This window comes from Lepidothrix coronata, unplaced genomic scaffold (assembly GCF_001604755.1).
Source record: "Lepidothrix coronata isolate B3197 unplaced genomic scaffold, Lepidothrix_coronata-1.0 Scaffold271, whole genome shotgun sequence".
NCBI classification, from domain to species: domain Eukaryota; kingdom Metazoa; phylum Chordata; class Aves; order Passeriformes; family Pipridae; genus Lepidothrix; species Lepidothrix coronata.
Genome location: NW_016690451.1, coordinates 249,473 through 272,079, shown reverse-complemented (window position 1 = coordinate 272,079; position 22,607 = coordinate 249,473). Strand labels below are relative to the sequence as shown.

Sequence of the window (22,607 nt, the reverse complement as noted above, 5' to 3'; positions counted from 1 at the left end):
TAGGGACTATATTCAACTTCAGCTGAACTCAATGAAAGATCTGCTTTTGATTTATCATTCACTAAAAAAATCCATGTGCCCTAACTATTCAGTCAAATGTTATTGATTTGAAAGGGCAACTGCTGACAGTACTTGATTATGAGAGATTTGCTAGTTCAGTAAGGTGTTCTATAATATTTGTATTATGTATGATATAACTTGTATAACTTCAGATGAGGGCAGTTTGACACTGGAAAGGTTCACAAACTAGAATTTCTCCTACTTGCTTTAGAAAAAGTGTTTGCTAGTATTTTAATGCCTGTATGAATGCAGAACTCTTAGAAGAAGATTTCTGCAGCTGCTAAGACCTGAAAAATAGTTACTGACCAAGATTTGGCAACAAACAGAATTTAAGGAAAAAGAGTTCTACCATATCTTCAGGAACTGTCATTATTCAGGCTACATCTTTGTATACAACCATTCTTCCATGAATGGCTAATGTCCTTTTTTTTAAACCCCCCTCTATAATGAATCTACTGTATTGAAAAGGAGAACAACTTCGTGTGGTACTGCTTTCACAGTTGCCTGAACATTTCTTCTGAGACTATTTCTTGCACTAGATAGAAACATCCACTTTTGAACATGGAAAAAATTCTCTGCTTAATATGAAGGTTGTAAGAAACAAATTTTAGTATTATAATCTATTTAGGGGAGGAAACTTTACCTTTCCTGTCTAAACAGTGTCAAATGCCATGTTTCTTTCTGTAGGAACTTTTGTGTGTTGTATATTGCAGCTGTGATACTTTTGGATCTCTATGCTGCATGCCAGTCTTTTGTGCTCCTTTGAACTGTACTAGTGTTCTTGTTTTGAGGGTCCTTCCACCACCTTAGGCTAATATAAAATTTAAAGGGATCATTCCCAAGTTGCATAATTAACTATGTCATCTTCTGTGGTAAGAACTGAATGAAGAACAGAAGGGTGTATCACAGGGTATTTCTCTAGAAGATTGATTGTGCCAATGAGGGCTGATTGGCCTTTGGAGATAATTTAATAGTTCAAGATTCCTTTTCCATCTAAAATCCTCCTTTATGCTTTATGCCCGGCAGAAATCTACAAGAGGTTAGGTAGAGGGACTGCAGTTTGATGGCTGAGAGAAGCAAGAATATTCTTTTTTTCATGGCATCTCTGACTGCATGCTTTACTGTGACTTGGCTGGGGAGGCTTCTTACGAAGTGAACTGTTGCAGAGAGAGCATCTCTTGTACTGGGACTTGTGAATATGTTCTACTGCAATACTTTATTATCTGGAAAGGATTAGAAAATAATTAAAGCTAACATCAGTAGAATAAGGATTTAGTGTTTTCCTGAAATACTTTCCTTCGTTTCTCTTGAAGTTCTTCCTATCCACTACTCTATTTCCTTCCTGTTGGAGTGATTTTTCAATTCCAGCAAAAAAGCACTTTGTTTCAGCTGGAAGATATGTATACTTTGTGCATCATTTGGGATGAGTAATTGCATTAGCACTGAGCGATGCAGGGCATTTTTCCTTGTCCCCTTTACGTTTGTTCAGGGTGTTGCACTGCCTTGGCACTGCTGTCAGATCCTCTGGCCTAGAATGAATGCCTGCAGCTGAAATTCTGGACTTTGATCCCTTCTGTAGTAAAGCAAGGAGCAGCCACCAGACCACCAAGCTAGTAAATTCAGAGTTCTTTCTGAATGTATGCTGACATGTGCTTCCTGAGTTGGGTTAGGGAAGTAAACTAAGACTTGCCTTTTACTGGGCATACATTGTTTTAAGAACTTACTTTCTAACTTATTTTCTAATGGTTTTTCCATTCATCAGAACTGATTCCTGAGGTGCTTTCCTCACTGTTAACCCAGATCTGTTTTGCTAAATGAGCTAAACTCAGTAGCAAGTAGAATTTTCCAAAATGGGTTTGAACTAGAGGAGACTTTGTTGTCTATGCTGGGAGAAATTTTCCAGGGCAAATTTCAATGATGGAGTAAAAGGAAAACATATTTGCTTGTTTCAAGTCAGGACAGGAGCTTCTCTTCCAGTGTATGGGAATGCAGTTTATGTGCATCACTTCACTGGTCAATGGATTGTGGATTTATTTTTTTTATCATATTAGGAAAACATTTCCTGCATATCATTAAGGGGCTCTTAGGCTCCTGTACTGAGGAACTTTTGATTACCATTAAAGACAGTTAAAGTTTTCTCACTTGACATCTTCCTAAAGTATGTAACTTTATGAAGCTTTTTCTAATTTCCAGTTTATCCCACTGTAGTTTTCATTGCATGATTTCACGTGGTGCTCAGGCCTTGTGATTACATAATGTACTTTTTATGAAAATGATGTGGTGCCAGAGGGGAGGCTCAGAGTAGAGGAAGTCATTAACATGCAAAAAAACTTGAGCTCCAAAATAGCTTTAATTAGAAGCTTATTTCAAAGAACTACCACCTGCCTCTCATTTTGTCATTGCATTAGCTCTAAAAATACATTGTAGTTTAAAAGTGTGACGTAAATGTATTCGTATTCTGCTAGAATAACAAAACTACAAAACAACAGTAGCTAGACTAGTGCTTAAAAGTAACACTTTCTGGCTGAGGGACATTCCTCTTGAGACACAAGCTGCTGAAACTATGTAGAGTACACTAAGTGATTCCATCTGATACGCAGAAAACACAGTGGTTTATATTTTCACTTTATAAATGTGTCACTGGCAAAGCCAACTGGCTGCAATAAGCTTTTTTGAAATGGACATTTCTGGCTGAGTTTTTGGAAGACTGCATTTCTTAAAGTGAAACATAAAAACTCCATTCACTAGCTACACATTAAAAACAAATGGCTGAAGGAAATAAGTTGACCTATAAAAAGCTGGGAAATAGGAGTTCATATACAATTTAATTTTCTTTAATTAAGCTTTGCATGTAATAGTTTGGATAACTGGAGTTTGATCCACTTGTACAAGCTAGTTAAAATCCAAATTTGAAAATTAGTGAGTAGGAACAACACAAATATGATGAACAAAGTGGTGGGTATATTGAGAAGTGTTGCTGTGCTTTTAAAGGCCCAAAGAGTGATTGCTGATTCGGTCTTATGTGCCTATATTTGTTTCCTTAGGCAAGTATGGTTTGGTACTGCAGTATGCTCGGAGATCTTTGGAGTGCTCTAAAGAACTTGTCATATTATGTCATGTCATAATCAATCATGTCACTACTGTTAAAACTGGAGAGATTTTACAAAGATTGGGGTTATGCATGTCAAAGATCACAGAATCACAGAGTATGCCAAGTTGGAATGGACCAATGAATGCTTCCGTGTTTGGTATGACATGTAGCTTCATACATATTGCAGGAGGTGCTATAGTTTTTCTATTCATCACTTTCATGATGTGATGAAATTGGTAAGAATAAGGTTAATATTTATAATATAGAGGAGACCAGAAGCTATTATTATTTGTTACTTAAGCAATAATACCTCAACACTTGCAATGACTTTTACTTTTTTTGTTATCTGACTTGTAATATGTATCATAGAATCATAGAATCAGCTGGGTTGGAAGGGACCTCTGAGATCATCAAGTCCAGCCCTTGGTCCACTACTGCTGTGGTTACTAGACCATGGCACTAAGTGCCACATCCAGTCTTATCTTAAAAACCTCCAGGGACCGTGAATCCACCACTTCCCTGGGCAGCCCATTCCAGTGCCTGATTATCCTCTCTGTAAAGAATTTCTTCCTAATATCCAACCTGAACCTCCCCTGGCAGAGCTATCTTACTGACAGCCGCCTGGCAGAAGAGACCAACCCCCACCTGGCTACAACCTCCTTTCAGGTAGTTGTAGAGAGTATCACTGCATATCAGTTGTATCTGCTATAGTTGTCATCAGAAGACTAGAAATTAACAACTTAATTGTATATTTTAGGCAAGCCTAAACCCTAAAGGTTATGATCAGTAGTTGTCTTGAGATAGTTTTCTCACTACTATCAATATAACTAGGAGTACCTGAAATTTTATTCTATTACAAAATATATAAGATTTCTGTGTTAGTAAGGGCATTCATTTTACAATTAAATGTCTTTTCTTTAGATCTTCTATCAAGCAATATTTAGAACTTTTCAAATCTGAATAGCAACATGGAAAAAAATTAAACATAGTTGCTGTAAGAATGTTTTCGTGACTTGAGTCATTTTATGCACAGGTTTAATTTTTCATTCTTGCTTGGTTTATTTTCCTCCTGATTTTATCTATGTATTTCTAAGGAAGAAAAGAGGAAAAATAAGAAGCACCTTAAAAAAAACAAAGTAAAAACGTGTTCTACTGTGCCTTCTAAAAAGACCTTCAAGATGATCTGTAATCAATTTGTCTTCAGGTTTCAGGTACCAGGGAGTTCCATTGAAGTTAGACACTGAAAGCTAAGGCTCTGGAAATAGGGCAGACAGCTGCAGATTTTTTCTGTAGCACATTGCTGGTGGTAGGAGAATTCATAGTGTGGAAGGGGATTTGAAGATTCTCTATACCCAGACTTCAGTGTTGCATTCTTGATAAAGGTGTAAAATACAAGTGGAACCGAACAGTTAGATAATGTAAAGTGTTGAGAGGGTTTTCAGTATGCCTTTGAATGCTGAATGTGAACAGATGTGACTTTGAGGTAACAGATGTAGAATAATTGTGGTCACATAGACACCTGGATTATGAAGCACTGTTTTCTTGCAAGCCAAATAAAAATCCCACTAGTTATTTGTAGTAGTCAATAACTATACTTTAAAGTACCTATGCCTAAGAGACTGTGGTGGCAACCAGTGGGCTAGCACCTTTTACTGGTTATCAGTGTTTGTACAAGTTTCTCAGAGAACTTTTACTGGGTAATCATAATTTTATACAGCTGGCTAACTCATATTTTTTCTAGACTGTATCAGCAGTGTGAGAATAATGTCAGCAACTGCTGGGAATTGGAAGCTGGGTGTCATTAATGTTGATAGCATACCCATGCAAAAGTTTTCAAGTTTCTCTGATGGTTTCTACTTGTTGCTGATCCAGGAGCATGTGATAGGACTAAATCCTGTGAAATTTCACAGCTGAGAGGAACAGATATCTGCAAGAGGTCCTTGGGGTGGAACGGAGATGAAAGATAGAATGCCTTCTTTGAATGCTGGAATTGAATGATTCTTCTCTTGACATGATCTAGTCCACTCCCTTCCCAAGCAGGTTCACCTAAAAGTTGCCCAGGATTGTGTTCCACTGTATTATCAGCATGTCTGTGGGAGGACAGTCTACAACCTTTCTGGACTATGAGTTCCAGTGTTTGATGACCTTCACAGTAAAAAAAAAAAATAAAAAAAATAGATTTTTATGTTCAGATAGAATTTCATGTGATACAGTTTGTTACTGATGACTTTAGTCCTGTAACTGGGTGTCACAGAGAAGAGTCTGCCTCCCTCTTGTCTTTTCACTAGAGAATGAAAGATTCAACTTTGCCTCAACCAGATTAACAACGTGAATTGTACTTCCAAATGTTCTTCTTATCAAGTGGTTAATATTTGTGGCAGAGTTTAAAGTACACATTGTGAGTTATATGCAGAATCCGGAAAGGAGGGGAGATCTAAAGTTTTAGAAAATGGTAAAATCTGAGAAAGGGGTGAGGGAGGAGGGCAAGTGGGAAGGACCCAGGTGCTTCACTTTCCTTTCATTTTTTTTTCTCTTCTTACCCTCAGCTAAATTTTTATTGTGTATTTTAATCACATGGACAAGTAACACGATGTACTTCTGGCCTTTTACACTGCTATTTATTTTTAAGTAGTTAAACTTTCTGTGGAGAATCGCAGTGGAGATGAACAATGTTTTGCACTGTACATTTGTTGTTTTTTCAGGTGCTGAATGTCTTTTTTACCTTTATGTAACTTTAAGAATGAAGTTTTAGTCTATTTTTTTTTTTTTTTTGGCTTCACCTTCTTCTGTTAGGAAACACTAATTAAAAGAGGGTGGAACTTAGTGAACAGACAGTTTTTTGGGGTCATCCATGCATAAAGAATCATTCCTGAGACACAAGAGAGAATTTTAATCGAGGTGAATAGACATTTTGAATTACAAACACTTCACGTAACATTTGCAAGATAAGTGCTTATCTCTGAATTCAGTAAAGACACATCTATCACCTTCAGGAATTATTAATCTTAATGATTAACAATTATTAATGCTCTCTTTAAATGCATAAAAAATATTGTTTGTTTGAATTGTTACCCTGCATATGAAGTGCAAACTGCATAATCAGCTTCTGATCTCAGAATTTTTCCCAATGAGACTTTGAATTTAGATTGGTGTACTTGAGGCATGACAAACCATGTCTTAAGTCATGTCTTGAGGCTGCTGAATAATGGATGAGGCTTGAAGTCATTTACTCCAAGCTGATTTTTTTTTATTTCATATTTTTTAGTCTTGCTGGTAATACAGAGTAGGCCTGGTTTGTATTTTCTTTCCTTGAAGACAGAAAATGTGAATGTAAAATGTGGAAAACATTACCATTGTATTATTTTCCCAACAATACATATTTGTAGGACTTTCTGTTATATTGCTTCAGTACACTTGGAAGAATAGAATAGGTTATTTTTAAACCACAGTTGTTATGACTGCTTGTAAGGTATGGAAGCATTTAACAACCAGAATAATTTGATGTTTTGGAAATATTGAAACATTTCTTTAAACTGAAATTGTAATAGTTATATCCTTAGGAATTTGGTTTGAAATAAAATATCTTATTTTTTTTCTCCCTTCTAATATATTCTGAATGTTATTCCCCCCAAAATCTAGTTTGTTTATTTTAGAAAGTAAGCTTTTATTGAAGTTGGAATATTTAGTATTCTTCCTCGTAGTAAACACTCCCATAAATGAAAATGAATCTTATTTTTGTTAAGATTACTGATGCGTACAATTTTAATTTACTTGCAGTTTTATGATTAAAACTAAATAAATAACTGCTTTGTTTTCTTTGTGTATTTCTTTCTGTTGCTTTCCTTAGGTCGAGATTTGATATGCATACAGTCCATGGATGGGATGCTTATGTTGTTTGAACAGGAAAGCTATGCTTTTGGCCGCTTTTTACCCGGTTTTCTTCTGCCTGGTCCCCTGACTTACAGCTCTCGCACAGATTCTTTCATTACAGTGTCTTCATGTCAACAGGTTGAGAGTTACAAGTATGTGTTTATGTTCAGTAATTATAGTGTGTTTTGGTGCTGTCATTTCGTAATGATAGGTTAACAAATTGAAAGTAATCATGTTTAATTTTTAATGCCTCTACTTGAGTATCCAAAAGCAGGTGATAGGTAGTTGCAGGAAAGGAATTATATGTTGTTGAGTGATTACTGTCTCTGTACAGTCATCGAGGAAAACATACTGTGAGTCCCGAGGACTTTATGGTCCTATTTTATTTGTATATATGTGAAGTCTACCAGCTTATCAAGGCACGTCATGTTTCTCCCAAGTGTCAGGTTTCTCATTGCTTCAGTTCAGTCTAATCTATGCTTTCGGTGTTGGAAAATGGATGAAAATGTTGTGAACTATTTTAGTTTGTGACCATATTACGTTTATTATTTAGAAAAATAGAACACAATGTAGAGGAAAGACTGCACAAGACATTTCCACTTCCTCCAAGCTCAGGAACTATGTATCGCAAGGCCAATCAGATAAAAATGTAGTAGAGAGAGAAAAAGAAAAAAAAATGAGAAAGGTTTTGAAAGACAGACAAGGAGGGATTTGTGTTCACTATGGAGAAGCTTTCTAACTGAACCACCATGCTGGGAGTTTATCAGGCATTCATCTTTAGATAAATCAGATGGATGCTTGAGGAATGGGACATTGTGATGGATGTCTGCTACAAAGCCTTTTTTAAACAAGAAGTTTTTTTAAACAAGAAGTCTCCCAGTTGCAGGCCCATGTTCTCACAGAGGACTAATGCCTGCTGGGAGGGCAACATAATTGACTTCAACAATGTGGAAGGTTTTGGAGGTGCATTAGAGAGAACTCCTTTGATTGAGGTGCTAGACAGCCTGGCTTAGGAAGACACTTTGCTGAGTACACAACTCAGAAGGAAATGTTTGGAGAAGTAATAGTCAGCATCTGCTGTTGAGTGTTGCAGATATTGGCTGCAGTGACCATGAGCTGATCCTAAGAAAAATGAGGAAGATAAACAGTGAACTAAAGACTGTAGATTTCAAGAGAACAGTTGGGTTTGTTCAAGGAAGTGGTGGGCAGGATCCTGTGAGACGCTCCCCTGAAGGGCAGAAAGGCTCAGGAGAGCTGCTGCATCATGGAAAGACCAAGAACAATCCATTCTGAGAAATCGATGTTTAAGAAAATGAGTAGCAGAAGGCAGATTGACTGGACAGGTGGGTCCTGACTGAGTTCAGATGGAAAAAAGGGAATGTATGACATGGAAGTTAATACCGACTACTTGGGAGGAATATAAAATATAATTTCTCCATTAAAACTGACACAGTCTGCTGTTAGGGTTTTTGAATCTCTGTGCCTAGCAGGTTAGCAGTAAACTGGGGTGGGGTGGTGTTTAGAACGGAGTTACTACCTGTGATGACAAAACCCCACACCTACTAAAATGGATGAAAAAGTGGCAGAGCTGTCAGGCTTATAGAGTAGTAGCTGTTCACAGTTCTAACTAGCAGCTAAAGATGAGTGATGATGATACTGGAGCCAGTATATCTTTAACATCTTCATCCTGGACAGTAGGACAGAATGCCTGTCCTGAAATTCAAAGACAATGCCAAGTTGTAGGAAGTGACTAATATAAAAAGGATAGGACTGTCATTCAGAGGAATCTCATCAAACTGGAGGAATGGGCTGACAAGTACCTTAAGGATTTTTTTCAGATGTATTCATACATATTAAAGAAAATAAGGATGCCAGTTTTTATAGATTATGCCATGGGAATCTAATCCAGGGAACGTTAGTCCAACACGACGCTTTCTCACACTTACCAGTTCTGTCACCTGAATTTCTCAAGCAATACTCTTTTCATTATGCTGTTTAAGCTTGATCAGATGACAGATTATAGATATTGTATACTGTTTTCTTATCACAGGACAAGATGTATGTATTGCAAGTAAAAGTAATTTCATATAAAATTTATATTTTTCCTAAAAATTAGAATAAAAATTCTAATATATTCTTATAATAAAATTAGAATAGAATCTATTAATGTTGTCAATTAATAAAGAAACAATTTTTCCTTTAAAGTGAACATTTCATACACTTTTATTATGTTCAGATTCTTGACCTTTACAATAAATGTGACTAAAATTTTTCATCAGTCTGTTAGAAATTCACAAGTGTGCTATCCTTCCTGTAGGAACATGTAGTTTTAAAGGAATTCTTCACTTGGTTATTGGTCTTTAATGCCAGGTATTAAGACACTGTGGTACTAATCTCTAGTGTGTGTCTGAACTATTAGGACATTAGAACAGGGTTAAGTAATCCTTCTAAAGTGAAGAAATAGATATGCTAAGGAAAGAAGAGGTTATTTTTATGGTAGTGAATGAAAAATACAGCAGTTCTGTCCAGTGTTTTTAGCAGAACAATTTACCAAACTTCAAATTATCCATTGTGTTATGGCTGTTGATTCTGAATTCTTTCAATATCTAAAAGAAAAATGCCTCTTATTTAAATGATTATGTGCTTGATGTGGTAGCTGAATTAAAAGTTTGTGTTGGTCATCTGTGGCTTGAGGTTTTTTTGTCATGAAAGAGTATATGCAGGCAACTGGCACTTAAACATCAATATATATTGCTGTTCAATGGAGCTTGGTTTGAAAATTCTGTATTAGTCCCTAATTAGTTAATAAAATGACAATGTGCTTTTCAAGACTATCAATAAAATTTTCTCTTTTCACCATATGTTTATTAGGTCAGAAGCTGCAACTTCTCTTATAAATGTGTTAAACTGAAAAAGGAAAGTAGATTTGTTCATACAGGGGACAGTTAAAGACATAATTGTACTAAAAGCAGCTTATTTAGTATTATTAACTAGGTCATAACAGTTACCTTAAGCAATTGAATCTCTTACTACTAGTACATAGTTTACTTCTGTAAGTAAAATAATTTTAGAAACTAAAATCTTTCAGTAGCAAGCACAGAATCACAGAATACTTAGGATTGGAAGGGACTTCTAGAGGTCATCTAGTCCAACCCCCTTGCCAAGGCAGGGTCACCTCGAGCAGGTGACACAGGAATGTGTCCAGGTGGGATTTGAATGTCTGCAGAGAGGGAGAGTCCACGGGCAGCCTGTTCCAGTGCTCTGCCACCCTCAATGTATAAAGAAGTTCTTCCTCATGCTGGGGTGAAATTTCTTGTGTTTTAATTTATGTCCATTGCTCCTTGTCCTGTCACTACACCACAATACATGCATCTGAAATGTGAGGAATATTGGTGTCATCATTTTAAATCTATAGCTTTGACAATAAACAAAAATACATTGTTATTTTAGACTTGAATTGGAACAGTCAGAATTGTGTTGGTTTAAGCTTAGGAGCTGATGGCACTCCACGAATTGCAGAATTGAGTGCTGTCTTTTGGATAAGTTTATGTTGGGTCTTTTTCTGTTATTTATTTCACTTCTGTAGAAAACTTCAGTATTTTACAGGTTACCTAATGTGCATAGGTGTAAAGAGGACAGATAGATGTCCTCAACTTTTATGGCCATTGATACCTTTTGTTCAAATGTCTTTATTGCCGATTTTTCTTAGTATGGTTGGTTGTCAGTTAAAGTAATAACACCCCCGCAAATCTCCCAGGTTTTGCTGGATGTGCCACTTACTGATGCCTGTTTACTGCAGTCTCTTGGATTGGAACTACTTAGTTTACTTAATGAATGTGCTTGAGGGTTTCATTATTAGGTGTAACAGATTCTATTTCTGGCCAGTTTAGGAGGATTTTTAAAAGCTTAATAAGAGGAAAAAAAAATTTTTTTCAATTAGGATTTCAATTTCACAAATTGAAAATAAGTTGGTTTCTTTTGTCTGTCTTCGTGATCTAGGTTTCTATCCTCTAATATATTTAGCAATGGAATTTATTTTAACACCACATAAAATCTGAATTTTTGTTTTAATTTCTACCTTTACACTTAGCTGTTATCCTACAGTGAGATTAATCTTAATATCTTTGGTCATGATAGATTATGTTGCAGTAGGATTTCTAACAATCCTTTTAGTCTGTGCTTTTTCTGTGAGAGTATACTCATGATAATTATATTTTATTTTTTACTTAATGTAAGGCTATTAACTACAAAAATATCTTTTACTTTTTTACCTTTTTAAACTTCCTATAACAGATACCAAGTGCTGGCATTTGCGACAGATGCTGATGAAAGACAAGAAACAGAACAGCAAAAACTTAGCTCTGGAAAAAGGCTTGTGGTAAAACCTGTTTATTTTACATGACCTGTATGAACACTGCATACATGTTAAAAAGATGGATGCTAGGTAACGGAGTGGAAACATTGTCTGCTGACAAAGGACCTGGTCCAATTGCTGTTAAAGGCAATGGAAACACTCCAGTGTATTTCTATTAAGGTTTCTTTAGCCCTCAGTTGTTTAAGGTTGGGCCTTAAAACTAGCTGTTTTTCTACAGAGGAAAGGAAGAGAGAACTGTGTATTGGAAATAACTATTTCTAAGGCCATCTTTGTAATACAGAACCTACACTGTAGTAAATTAAATAAATAGGTACACCTGAATTATTGCTCATGTTTTTAACAGAAGTCTAATTGTGACTTTCTATTTGACTTAGAAAACTAATGTCATTCTACTTGGGGAATCCTTTGTACTTAGAGAAAACTCAGCGGTGAAATGTTTCCATAAATAATTGGTATCCTGAACTCTTCTTGGCAAAAACCTGTGGATTCAATGGTCTTCTGGAGGTTCCTGTGACTGTTTTAAGTGTCTCTATGAATAAGCTGTTTAATATTTGAGCTACCTCCTATTAAGAGGAAGAGAATTTAATTCACCGTGGTCCTGCAGTAGAGTGGCTTGTCTGCTAAATATACTGCATATGTAAAATGCTAGATTCAGTGTACTTCAGGTGTGGCAGTAAAATGTTGGGAGAGCATCTTCCTTGCAGTGGCTAAAAGTAGAATTTTTTCAAACTATAAGTCAATCTGAATCCTACATCTTCAGTTGGGAGAAGATGTAGTTTTTAAATAAGAAATCTGGAATCATCAGATATGCTGCAAATGAAACTTTTTTTTTTTTTTAAATGTAAAGCACAGATGGAGACAAATGTAATAAGCCTGGCTTTTTTCCCTTTAGCTTTTAAGATGGCACTTCCAATTTCATATATCAGATATGTCAGTATGTTTGCTGACACATTCTATGCTCTTTAAGCAAAATGATTGATGCTGTTCATATAGGAAGTGCTGACAGTTGAACTTTGATATATTTTTACTTCAGAAATTCTAAATTTCTGTTTAACTGGCTTGGCAGAAGTCAAAAGCATTTTTTGCATGTGTGTTTAGTTGAAATTTCCAGAGGAGCTGCAGAAACAAACCAATGAAATGTGTCAATAAGCAGTAATATTTTTAAAAACATAAAGATAAGGGAGACAGGATTTATAAGTAGTTGCTTATTATATCAATGTATGTAGTTGGAGAAGTAAACAAGCTATGACATACACAAGCATTCTTCAGATTGAAGAGTGTTCATGAGTGACTGCAAGTTTGACTTACATATCGAAAGCTTTTGTCCGTTTTTCCATTTACATATACTGGTAGAATAAGTTGTCACCTTTTGCTCTCTAACCTTGTCCTTAATATCCAAGGACATGTACAGAGGCAGATTTAATACTTAAAATATAAAGCATTTCCATTTTGAATGGGCTGTGTATTTTAAAATTTAAATGTACTTAAGTGAACTGCGTAGTCATCAATTCATAGCTATTTTAAAATGAAGATGTTTTTGCTGCTTTACTCACATTAAGGAAAGCTACCAACTTCCCTCAGAATAAGAGGATAACTCTCATTCAAAAAAAGATCTGGATTTTACTTTTCTATGTTAATGATATGTAATTTGATTAGTTCTGAGCCTTCTCAAAGTATTGTCTTTAATATGCAGCTGTCAATTGATCTCTGGAGCATGTTTTTTCTTTTGAAGGTGGATTGGGTTCTAAACATCGGAGAGCAAGCACTGGATATATGCGTTGTCTCATTTAATCAGGGAGTTTCTTCTGTTTTTGTGCTTGGTGAGAGAAACTTCTTTTGCCTTAAGGATAATGGGCAAATACGATTTATGAAAAAGCTTGATTACAGTCCGAGTTGCTTCATTCCTTATTGTTCAGGTTTGTAAAAGGAAAATTCAGTTTAACTTTAGCTTGGTTACTTTTACAACTAAGAGTCGTGTTTGGTTTTTTTTTTACTTTTCCCACTGAATAAATATGTTTTTCTGAATAAGCAGGTTGGATGGGGCTTTGAGCAAGCTGGTCTAGTGGAAGGTGTCCCTGCCCATGGCAGGGGGAGATGGGACTATGTTGTCTTTAAGGTCCATATCAACCCAAGCCATTCTGTGATTCTGTGGTTCTATGATTTGTAGAAAGTATGTGAATTGGAGCTCTCTTTTTGAATGAGGCAAGTTTATTTTCAAATGTTACTTAGTGTAAGGTATCATAACTTTTAGAATCTAAATATTTTCTCGTTACCAAATCGAGGTACTTGTTTAGTGTCCAGGCTACCAAAGCAACAAACATGGAAGAATGAAAGATTTTGGAAGAATAAACTACTGTTTGAGGACCTTCTGTTTGAGGAACTTGTGATATTTATGGATAGTTAAAAAAAAATCAAATAAAGTTTACTGTTATTATATTGTGTGGAAACAACTTGGTTAGAACTCCAGACTCTTAATATCTACTCTCTTTTAATGTTTCAAAAACTACCTGATAAATTTTTGACACTGTGTCTTATTTTGAAGTTAAATAGCATTTTAGTCTTTACATATTTGATCTTGACAATCCTCACATTTTATACTTTCTGATTTAAATTATACTATAATTAAACCCTGTAAATGCATACACATTCAGTTGGTATTCACAAGTTAATAAATGAATGAAGAATACAAGTAGCAGATATTTAACCAACGTGTTATTTTGTCATATCTGTCCTGGCACGCCAACATAACCATTATGAATCTTTCTTTGTCATATTTAAAATTACCATACATGGCTGACTAGAACCTTACAAAGTTGTGGTATGTGTTGTGTAATATGCAGTTGAAATTGGTATCCATAAGTAATCACATATGTCATACATTGTCAATGTAACTTTCATAACTTTTGACACTTTAATTATATTAAATTAATTTATAACACATAATGGCTTAAAAAGAAAAGAAAAAATAGTATAATGTTATCAGCCTATATGAAAAGTAGTGGCTTTTGAAAAGTCTTTCATCCTAAACTTGCTTTTATATCTTTTAACAGTGCAAGAAGGAACAATAAACACTTTAATTGGAAATCACAATAAGATGTTGAATGTTTATCAAGATGTTACACTGAAATGGGCCACTCAACTTCCCCACATTCCTGTATCAGTAAAAGTAGCGAATTTTCAGTAAGTAACTTGTTAAAGTTTGCTTTTCTTCAGAATAATCTCCAGTTATGTTAGATCCTAACAAACAGTTCTGAGGTATATAACAAATAAGGTGACTTGTAAAAAGAAAATTCGAAGTGTTTTTTCTTTGTTTTGTAAAATGTTCATTTTGTTAATGGATGTACTGTTAATTCTACAACAATACTAGTATTGCTGTACTGTGCTTTAGGTTTTCTGTTTTTCTTGAGTGAAAATAGAAGCTGGAGTACCATAGCTCCAGTGCAGTAACTTCTTTTTTGAAAGGATGAGAAGTGAGGCTGTGCAATCTGGTAAGATCCTTCCTTGAGATAGAAAAATAAGGAATTTCACTGAAAATCTGTTCTTCATTGAGGATTTAAGAGCATATGCATTCCGGAGATGATTTGTTGGAACAGATTATTAAACTCCAGTGTTAAACTGTGGAAATCAAGGAACTGCTTAAATTGCTGAGGACTGCACTGCAACAAACCAAAACTTTTTGTAATCCATGCATAAGACAGATCAGGGAAAAACTGGTTGGGTGGGTAATTGAGTGAAGAGAAGTTAAGACATGTTGATAACTTGTACTGTGACTGTCACTGAAATAAACAAACCACAGAAAGGCTCACTGTTTTTACAGTCCAGTTTTGCCTGTTCTGGGTGCCCCCAGAGCTGGGGTGGGTGCTGGGTGCCCAGTGCCTATGACCATAGGTGATGCAGTAGGAGAGTCCTTGTCAGGTAGATTACTTTTGATCCCCAACAGGCTTGCGGCTGCTGTCCCAACATACGATGGATTGCTAAACACTTGATAAGTCATGCATTTTACCTCTTAACAAATCTGACTAGCTTTACTGACTTGTGCAGGGTAATCTAAGGGATGTTTGTGTTTTGTTTGTTACTAATGGTTACCTAATGTTTTTAAAAATTATTTATTATTTATTTTTTTTAGACTCTCTGGAGAGAGTTGGGCTGGCTTTCATCCAACAGGTCTTACAACTGAAATATAATGAACAGTCTCAGTGGGCCAGTTAGTATAACAGTCCCTTATATAATACTAAGTTAATTATGCAGCATATGACAGTACAGCTTTTGAAGTTTGGAAAAATATTTGTGTTAGAAAAAATTTGAAAAAAGCATTGATTTTTACAACAGCAGATTGTAGTAACATTTGTATATACAATTATTTGTGTGGAAACTCATTATATTGAACCATATGTTTCAGTAATGCCTCTGAGAAATTTATGCAGATTCTGCCTGTTCCCTGGTAATTTTAAGACTCAGCAGTTTGATCTCAGGGAGAAATTTGAGAGCCTTAAATCTGTCCCAGCTCAATTTGCTAGTTAGATTTAGAATTCCCACAGGCCTACTAATGCCAGGGTGTGGTTTGGGGTTGTGTTCTTTAGCAGGTAGAGAGACAGTAATCTAGTTACTCAAATCTCTTTATGCAGGTAAAAATGACGGAACATCTGTGTGCCTACACCCAATGGCCTGAAAGGCAGGGAGAGGTCCAGGGCATAGGTGTTTCTGAGCTATGCTTCTGTCTGTCAGTAGGAAAATATCCAGTATGCTTGTGCTTCATTCTGGCATTAAAAATAAAGATGAGCGAAAGAGCAAAAAATGTAGTAAAGCTTACAGAAATAGTAATTTGGCTTAAACTGAGCATATGTCTTTGGATTTTTTTTTTTTTAAATAATTTGAAAGGGAATTTTTTGTGAGTTAATGTGATAATGATTTTCTAGTACTCCACTCAAGAGAGACCTCAGTCTCAGTTGGGGCCTCTGGGCATTACTGTAAGATAAATAATATTAAGTACTTTAATAAGCATAGAGTTGTTAATCCTACACTGCTGAGGGATTGAAGGGCCTTAAATATGGTGTTATGTCAATTAATTACTTTCTTCCCTTTTATTGCAATAATACTTACAAAGTAAATGAAGCATTCTGAAAGTAGTTATCTCTACAGATCATGCCTGTTCATCTGTATTATCTCCGTGGCATAATGTCTGTTACTTCTAATATATGACTCTGGCTTGCTGGATAAGAACAGCATTATTAGAAGCTATTTTATATAAATCCCTTGGGGCAGGAGTATAATTGTGTCACAAAAGCAGTCATATACGTTATTCTATAATCGTGGTAGTCTACTTCTAAGATCAACTGGAAAGTGCTTTAGAGAATTCCAGCTAAACAACTTGTAATTCTAATGTGTGCCCCTCCTTATTCTTTATTAATTGATTTTTCCTCTAAAAGTAATGTGAAATATAGTATTCCCCTACTGCAATACCAGTATGTAAATAAGGATAATAATATACTACAACATTCGGTATTAAATTCCAGTATAAACTGCTTGATTTCCATCACTTTTTCAGAAACATGCAAGGAAAAACAGAATCAAAGAGAAGTGGTTACTTACAACAGTTTTAGTAAGGTGCCAATGAACCATAAAAATTATGTATTTTTAAGCTGTTGAACCACACTTTTTTGCCTTCTGTGAAAACCTGAATGTTCTCTGTCAGGAAATTGAAAATTTCATATAAAAACTTGTGATCAGAAACTTGAACTACAGGCAAAAATTTGTTTGTTTTATTCTGGGTTTTACCTGAATATCTCTTTAATTAATCACTGAACTGGAAGTTTAGTTCTAACTGTTGTTGTAGAGATTTGTCCCTTATTTTGTTGGAAGTTTATATTCTGGTTCTGTTAAGGTGTATTAGCTGCTTTTTCTGACATACTTTTAATGTCAGGGGGACTCCTACATGCCTAACACTGCCTGTACTGCTTCAGAAGTATAACCACATACACTGACAATTTCAGTTAATTTAAGCTGCTTAGGTCTGTGTCTCAGCACAAATTTATCTTCCCATGGATAAGCCTGCTTAAACAGTTATATTTTTGCATGTCCTGCCTTGTTATCCTTCAAGTTATGGCTGTGAGAAAGCATTCTCTCTGAAGCTGAAGCTCTTGAAGAAAACGGTTTAGATGTTCTGCCTGAGTTGATTAAAAAACCCCAAACAACTCCCCTGCCCAAATCCTTTCTAGAATGGTTTGAATAGAAGCAGTCCATACACTGCAGTTGGAACAGCTGAAATCTGGGAAGGTACATTAAGGAATTACAAGAATTCCTACTCTGCTCAAAATTTCAGTGTTAAAATGGTAGTTGTGAGCATCAGTATTTGCTTGGTATCCATGATAATTACATAAATATCTTCTTAGTGTTGACTTCAAAGTCCATTTCCTTTTTTCTTGCCTTTTAGTTTTCATTTTTCTGTTTCATCAAAGACCTCTTTTCTAAGACCTTCTTTATACCTTCACATCTCCTTTGCAAAGGAAGTTTCACGAGCGGTATCTCTTATGCTTATAGGTTATAAATTCTATGAATTTGTCACTGATGCTTCTTGAGATGTGACAGATTTCTCTCTGACTCCCTCCCTCCCTCCCTTCCTCGTAATTCAGGTAATTGTGTGGGGAGCAAACTCATAGCATTGTTGTTCCTACACAAAGTTCCTATTAGCTGAAGCACCTCATATCAACGTCTTTTTTTCCTGCTGGCAGGGATTTAATCCTGTAAAGTCAAGTGACTTAATAACTCCTCAACCAAAAGGTGAATTATGTGTGTCAGAGTCATCTGACATAACTTGTTCATAAAGTGGCAGAAAATCACTTCTAGAAGAGTCATATTTGTTTTTCTATCTGAATTATCCTGTCTCCATATGCTTGACCATAAGAGGTCCTTGGAGTAGATTAAAATACTTAGACAACTGCTTTTCTCTTTATTTGACACTAACTCACTTGGCAAAGCTGTTGCTAAGAGTACCATCGTACCATCTTTAATGGCCGATTGATTGCACCAAGTTTTACTCTGTCCTGCCTGGCCTGATACTAGAACATCAGGTGCATTCAGTCTGAAGCAAAACAGGTTGTGTTGCAAGCCTCTGGGATGTTTTCTGTCACAATATGAAATGCCAGTGTGGGTTGAGTTAAAACACATAGATAGTGTTATAGCTTGGATGTAGTCTCAGTAAAGGTCACTGTTTTGGTCACTTCCAAGTCACAAAGCTGTTTTTGCAATAGGAAAACCTGAGGCCTTTAAATCAGGGCCTTTTTTTTCCCTTCTGAATATTTTAAAAGTTCACTAGTCTTCATTTTACTACTTAGTTTTGTTTTTACACAGTCTTCTGGTTATATCTGATAATCCTGTAAAGGCTAAAAGGTAGCGTGCCTTTTTTCTTTTAAAGTGAAACAGACTGCAAACTTCCTCAAATACCCCTTCTTTTTAAGTCAGTGTTTCATGATGTCTCTAATTTTGGTTCTTTGTGCTTTTGACTGTCCACCAAGAAATTAAGTCTGGTGATATCTGCATGGCAAAAAAGTGTTGGAAGTAGGCACAGTTCTAACAGGAAGCCAACCCCGGGGTTTAGGGGACATTTTGTGGGAAAGATACTTCTTCCCTCTTTATTCTACTGGGAACTCTTACTACTTTAGACACCAGTTTATCAGTGAACTTAATGTTTAAATAAATGAAGGATATTTTCCCCTTCAGCCACATTGGAATTTTATTAGTAATACCTAAAAAGAAAAAACTTTAGAGCGAAGTAGTAGTGCTTGTAGTGCTTGTCTATAAGTAATTGGATGCCTTGCATATGTGTTGCCTCTTGTTTTTAGGAGCTACATCTGGGAATCAGAATATAGTAACCACTATAGTACCATTATGTCTGTGAGAAGAAGGACTTTTCTTCATGGAAGAAAGATTCTTGAAGCAAATAACCCAGAAAATGATGCATATGCCTTGTAAAATGTGAAGTTACTTTTATTACAAGGGGTTGACAGGTATAGACAAGTTGGTGAAAGTAGCTAAAATATTTGCTTTCACTTTCATTTATTTGACAGGTAAATATCATTTTACTTGGTAATGGAAGAGCATGTTTTCTGAAGAGGAAATATAAAGAAGTCTGGAAAGGTTTTTTGTGCAGAAGTAATTTATTACCTTTAAAGAATAAGAATTTCTGAGTTTCATAAAATATTAAGTTACCAGGACTCAACTTTTTAGCTTGAGTTAAGCTAGGTTTTCATTATTTGAGACGGGGAAAAGTTATTTTCTTTTTTAAACAAAAGTAAGTGTTGAAAATCCAGGAAATAAAGTAGACTTTATATGTTCGAATGACAAGTAGGGCTACTTAGTAAGCTTTGTCCACACTTCAACTCTTTATGAACTTCGAATCTGCCTAGTCTGGCTAGGTTTATACTGAGGAATTATCCCATAAATATATCACAGGGTTCCACATCTTTAGCACTGATTCTGCTTTGCTCGATTTGCTGTCAGAAAGCAGTTTCTTTATGTGAATTGCTAGCACTACAACTAACTATGGTATTTGAAATCTACTGGGGTAATTTTTTGTTGTTGCTTCTCCAAGTATGATCAGCCCATTATGACTGCCCATTTATCAGCCATCAGTTAAACCTAGCAAGCTATAGGCTACTGATGTTCATGTTTTGACTTATGCTGTTACATATTTGATTAAGGATTTATTGATTAATAAAATAATAATTTTATTATTTAGATGCCACTTTTTTTTCTTACATGTTTTCTAATAAAAGCATGTGTAACTTGCATAACAGATGAGTAGTGTAAAAACATATGTACAGTGTTGTTCAGTAATTTCCGACCTATTTGGCTCGAAGTAGCGATTTTGTGCTACCTATCTGACTTTTCTGTTTTGCCATGTTCTACTACAGGCTTGTATGTTCATTCTTTATAACCAGAGGTGACCACTTAAAGATAGTTACAGATCAAAGTGGGAAAGTTTTTTGTCTTGACAATCTGATGTGCCACCTTTGAAGTGTCAGTGTTGTTGTTGGCCTTGGCTATTTGAGGACCACATGAAGACCAATGAATGCCTGCAGAAAAATTCCCACTGCTTTAACCCTGGGTTTAAAAGAATATGTGAGGAAGGGTTGTGTGGTTTTTATGACTTAGTAGCTTACTGTATGCTGCAGTACTCTCCCCCATTAGTCTGCAGCTTAACTGCAAGACTGAGAAGTATTGCTCTGGTGACTCAGGAAAGTAGAGATTGTCCCTACACCACCTCTGGCACACTTTAAGCATAAGCCAAATTACATATACTGCTGCACTTCAGAATTGTCTATCAGTTGCCATTTTGAAGGGGAACACACTACTGAAAGAGACATTAGTTGTGTTTATTGCGTTTAAAACCAATCCCATCTTTACCCCAACGCCAAACAGTAAAAAATATTACAGTTACTGGAGCAAATGGAGAGATTCACTTTTTTGCCTTTTTGAAAAATGTTTAATACAATATTCCCTTTGGATTTTCTGATTTATTAGTATTTCATAATATTAGAATGATTTGTAAGAAATGTGTGGTTTGTATGCTTCCTGGTCTAACGAGGTATAAAGTCCCTGCAGAGTGTTGTTCACTGATTTCATAGAACCAAGACCCGTGTGTATGAGTAATAGCTTGAGCCTGACATAGTTAACATGTTTGTAACTTCATGGCACTTTATCTGAATAAATTTGTATATAAAGTCTCTGATTCAGCAACCTGTCTCCATAATGAAGAGAACATAATCTAGGCTTTAAATTCTTTGTTTTGACATGGATTAATTCCCAGATTTGAACTCATATGTGGTCCAACAGACTGTTTAGTTTAATTTAAATGAGGTATGTGAATCAAAAAGTTGGAGTTCAGAATTGTGGTGTATAGCCATTGGTTGAAAATGTGTTTTATGAAGTTTTAGCTTCCAATATTTTTTAAAGAAAATTAAAATCTGCGATCTATTTGCAAGTGAAAAAATACTGGCTTGGTCCAAATATGAACTTGAAATTAAAACTTAGTTTTCTGGCACAGAATCATAGTACATTGGGTGGTTGGATGAATGTGCTTTGTGTAGCTGGGCTCTCCAAACAGTAGAAAGGCAACAGGAACTGAATTTAACTGGAAAAAATATGAAGAAATATTGTAGCTGAATTAAGTATATAAGGTGTAAAAGTGCGATCATATAGGGTAATAGTGAGTGGATTCAAAATAAAACCCCTCTCACTGAAATTTTTAGCTATCCAGATGCTTGAAAATACTTCGTTCTTCATTCCATCCCGTCTGTTATTCCTTATTATAACTGACGTCACCACAGCTACCACAACTCTTAAAGAATCACCATATAAAAATGGGAAAACTTACATATAAAACCAGCAGAACTTAGCACTTATTGCATAGTTTTATGGAAGGAAAACTGCAGGAATCAAACTTTATAGTTTGTTGAAAGATTTTCCCTTTCTGTATAGTAGTACTGTAATAGAAGCAATGCCAGTTATGACGCACAATATGAACTGTTCTGCTCTATACATGTATATATATAAATTTTTATTTGAGTGTTCTGTAAGAATGTTGCTTGATCTGAGAAGAAATGGAGAGAATTCTAGAATCTTTCTACTTAAACATAATTTCATTTTAAAGAAATGTTTGTAAGGAAGAAAAATGTTTTTTGTCACTAATTTGCCACTGGATTGTCAAGAAATGGCAGTACAAAATATTACTCTCTTTAAAGGTCTTTTGAGGAGATAAATTTGATGTGTGTAGCTTAGCCACAAAATATGAATGTGATTGTATTTCTTTTACCTTAGTAGGATTCTGATCCTGCGAAAGACATAGATGTGCCAAATACCATGTCCAGTATATGCTGTGATTCGTGACTGGGCTTTCTAGCAAGCTAGCTTCAAATGATATTTACTGTATGATATTAAGCACATGCCCATACTGTCAGTTCTTCTAATTTTATTGCATGTCACTTATTTGCTTTTTGAAAAAGCCTACTTTTTACAGTCGTATGGTTTTGTAAAGGTTTCAACTTACTTTAGAATAACTCTTAAAATATTCCTACCTTCACGGTTCTAGAGAAGGCTTTAAAAATGAAAATTCTCAAGAATAAGAAGGTAACTCTCCCTCTAGTATTTAAAGTCATAGCCTTGCTTTTAAACAAATAGTATGTGTTTTTTTGGCTAACCCACAATTTCTCTGTG

General features: G+C 35.4%; 1 protein-coding gene across 3 annotated transcripts in view; it reads left to right on the top strand.

The window, feature by feature from the left end:
* BBS9 (Bardet-Biedl syndrome 9) overlaps positions 1–22,607 on the top strand; it is a 283,426-nt gene that overhangs the window by 22,360 nt on the left and 238,459 nt on the right. For all 3 annotated transcript variants that reach the window (XM_017836158.1, XM_017836157.1, XM_017836156.1), the window contains exons 6-9: positions 6,999–7,173; positions 11,315–11,399; positions 13,129–13,312; positions 14,447–14,576. In XM_017836158.1, the coding sequence (XP_017691647.1) occupies positions 6,999–7,173; positions 11,315–11,399; positions 13,129–13,312; positions 14,447–14,576 (574 nt within the window). The remainder of the gene's footprint in view (positions 1–6,998; positions 7,174–11,314; positions 11,400–13,128; positions 13,313–14,446; positions 14,577–22,607) is intronic.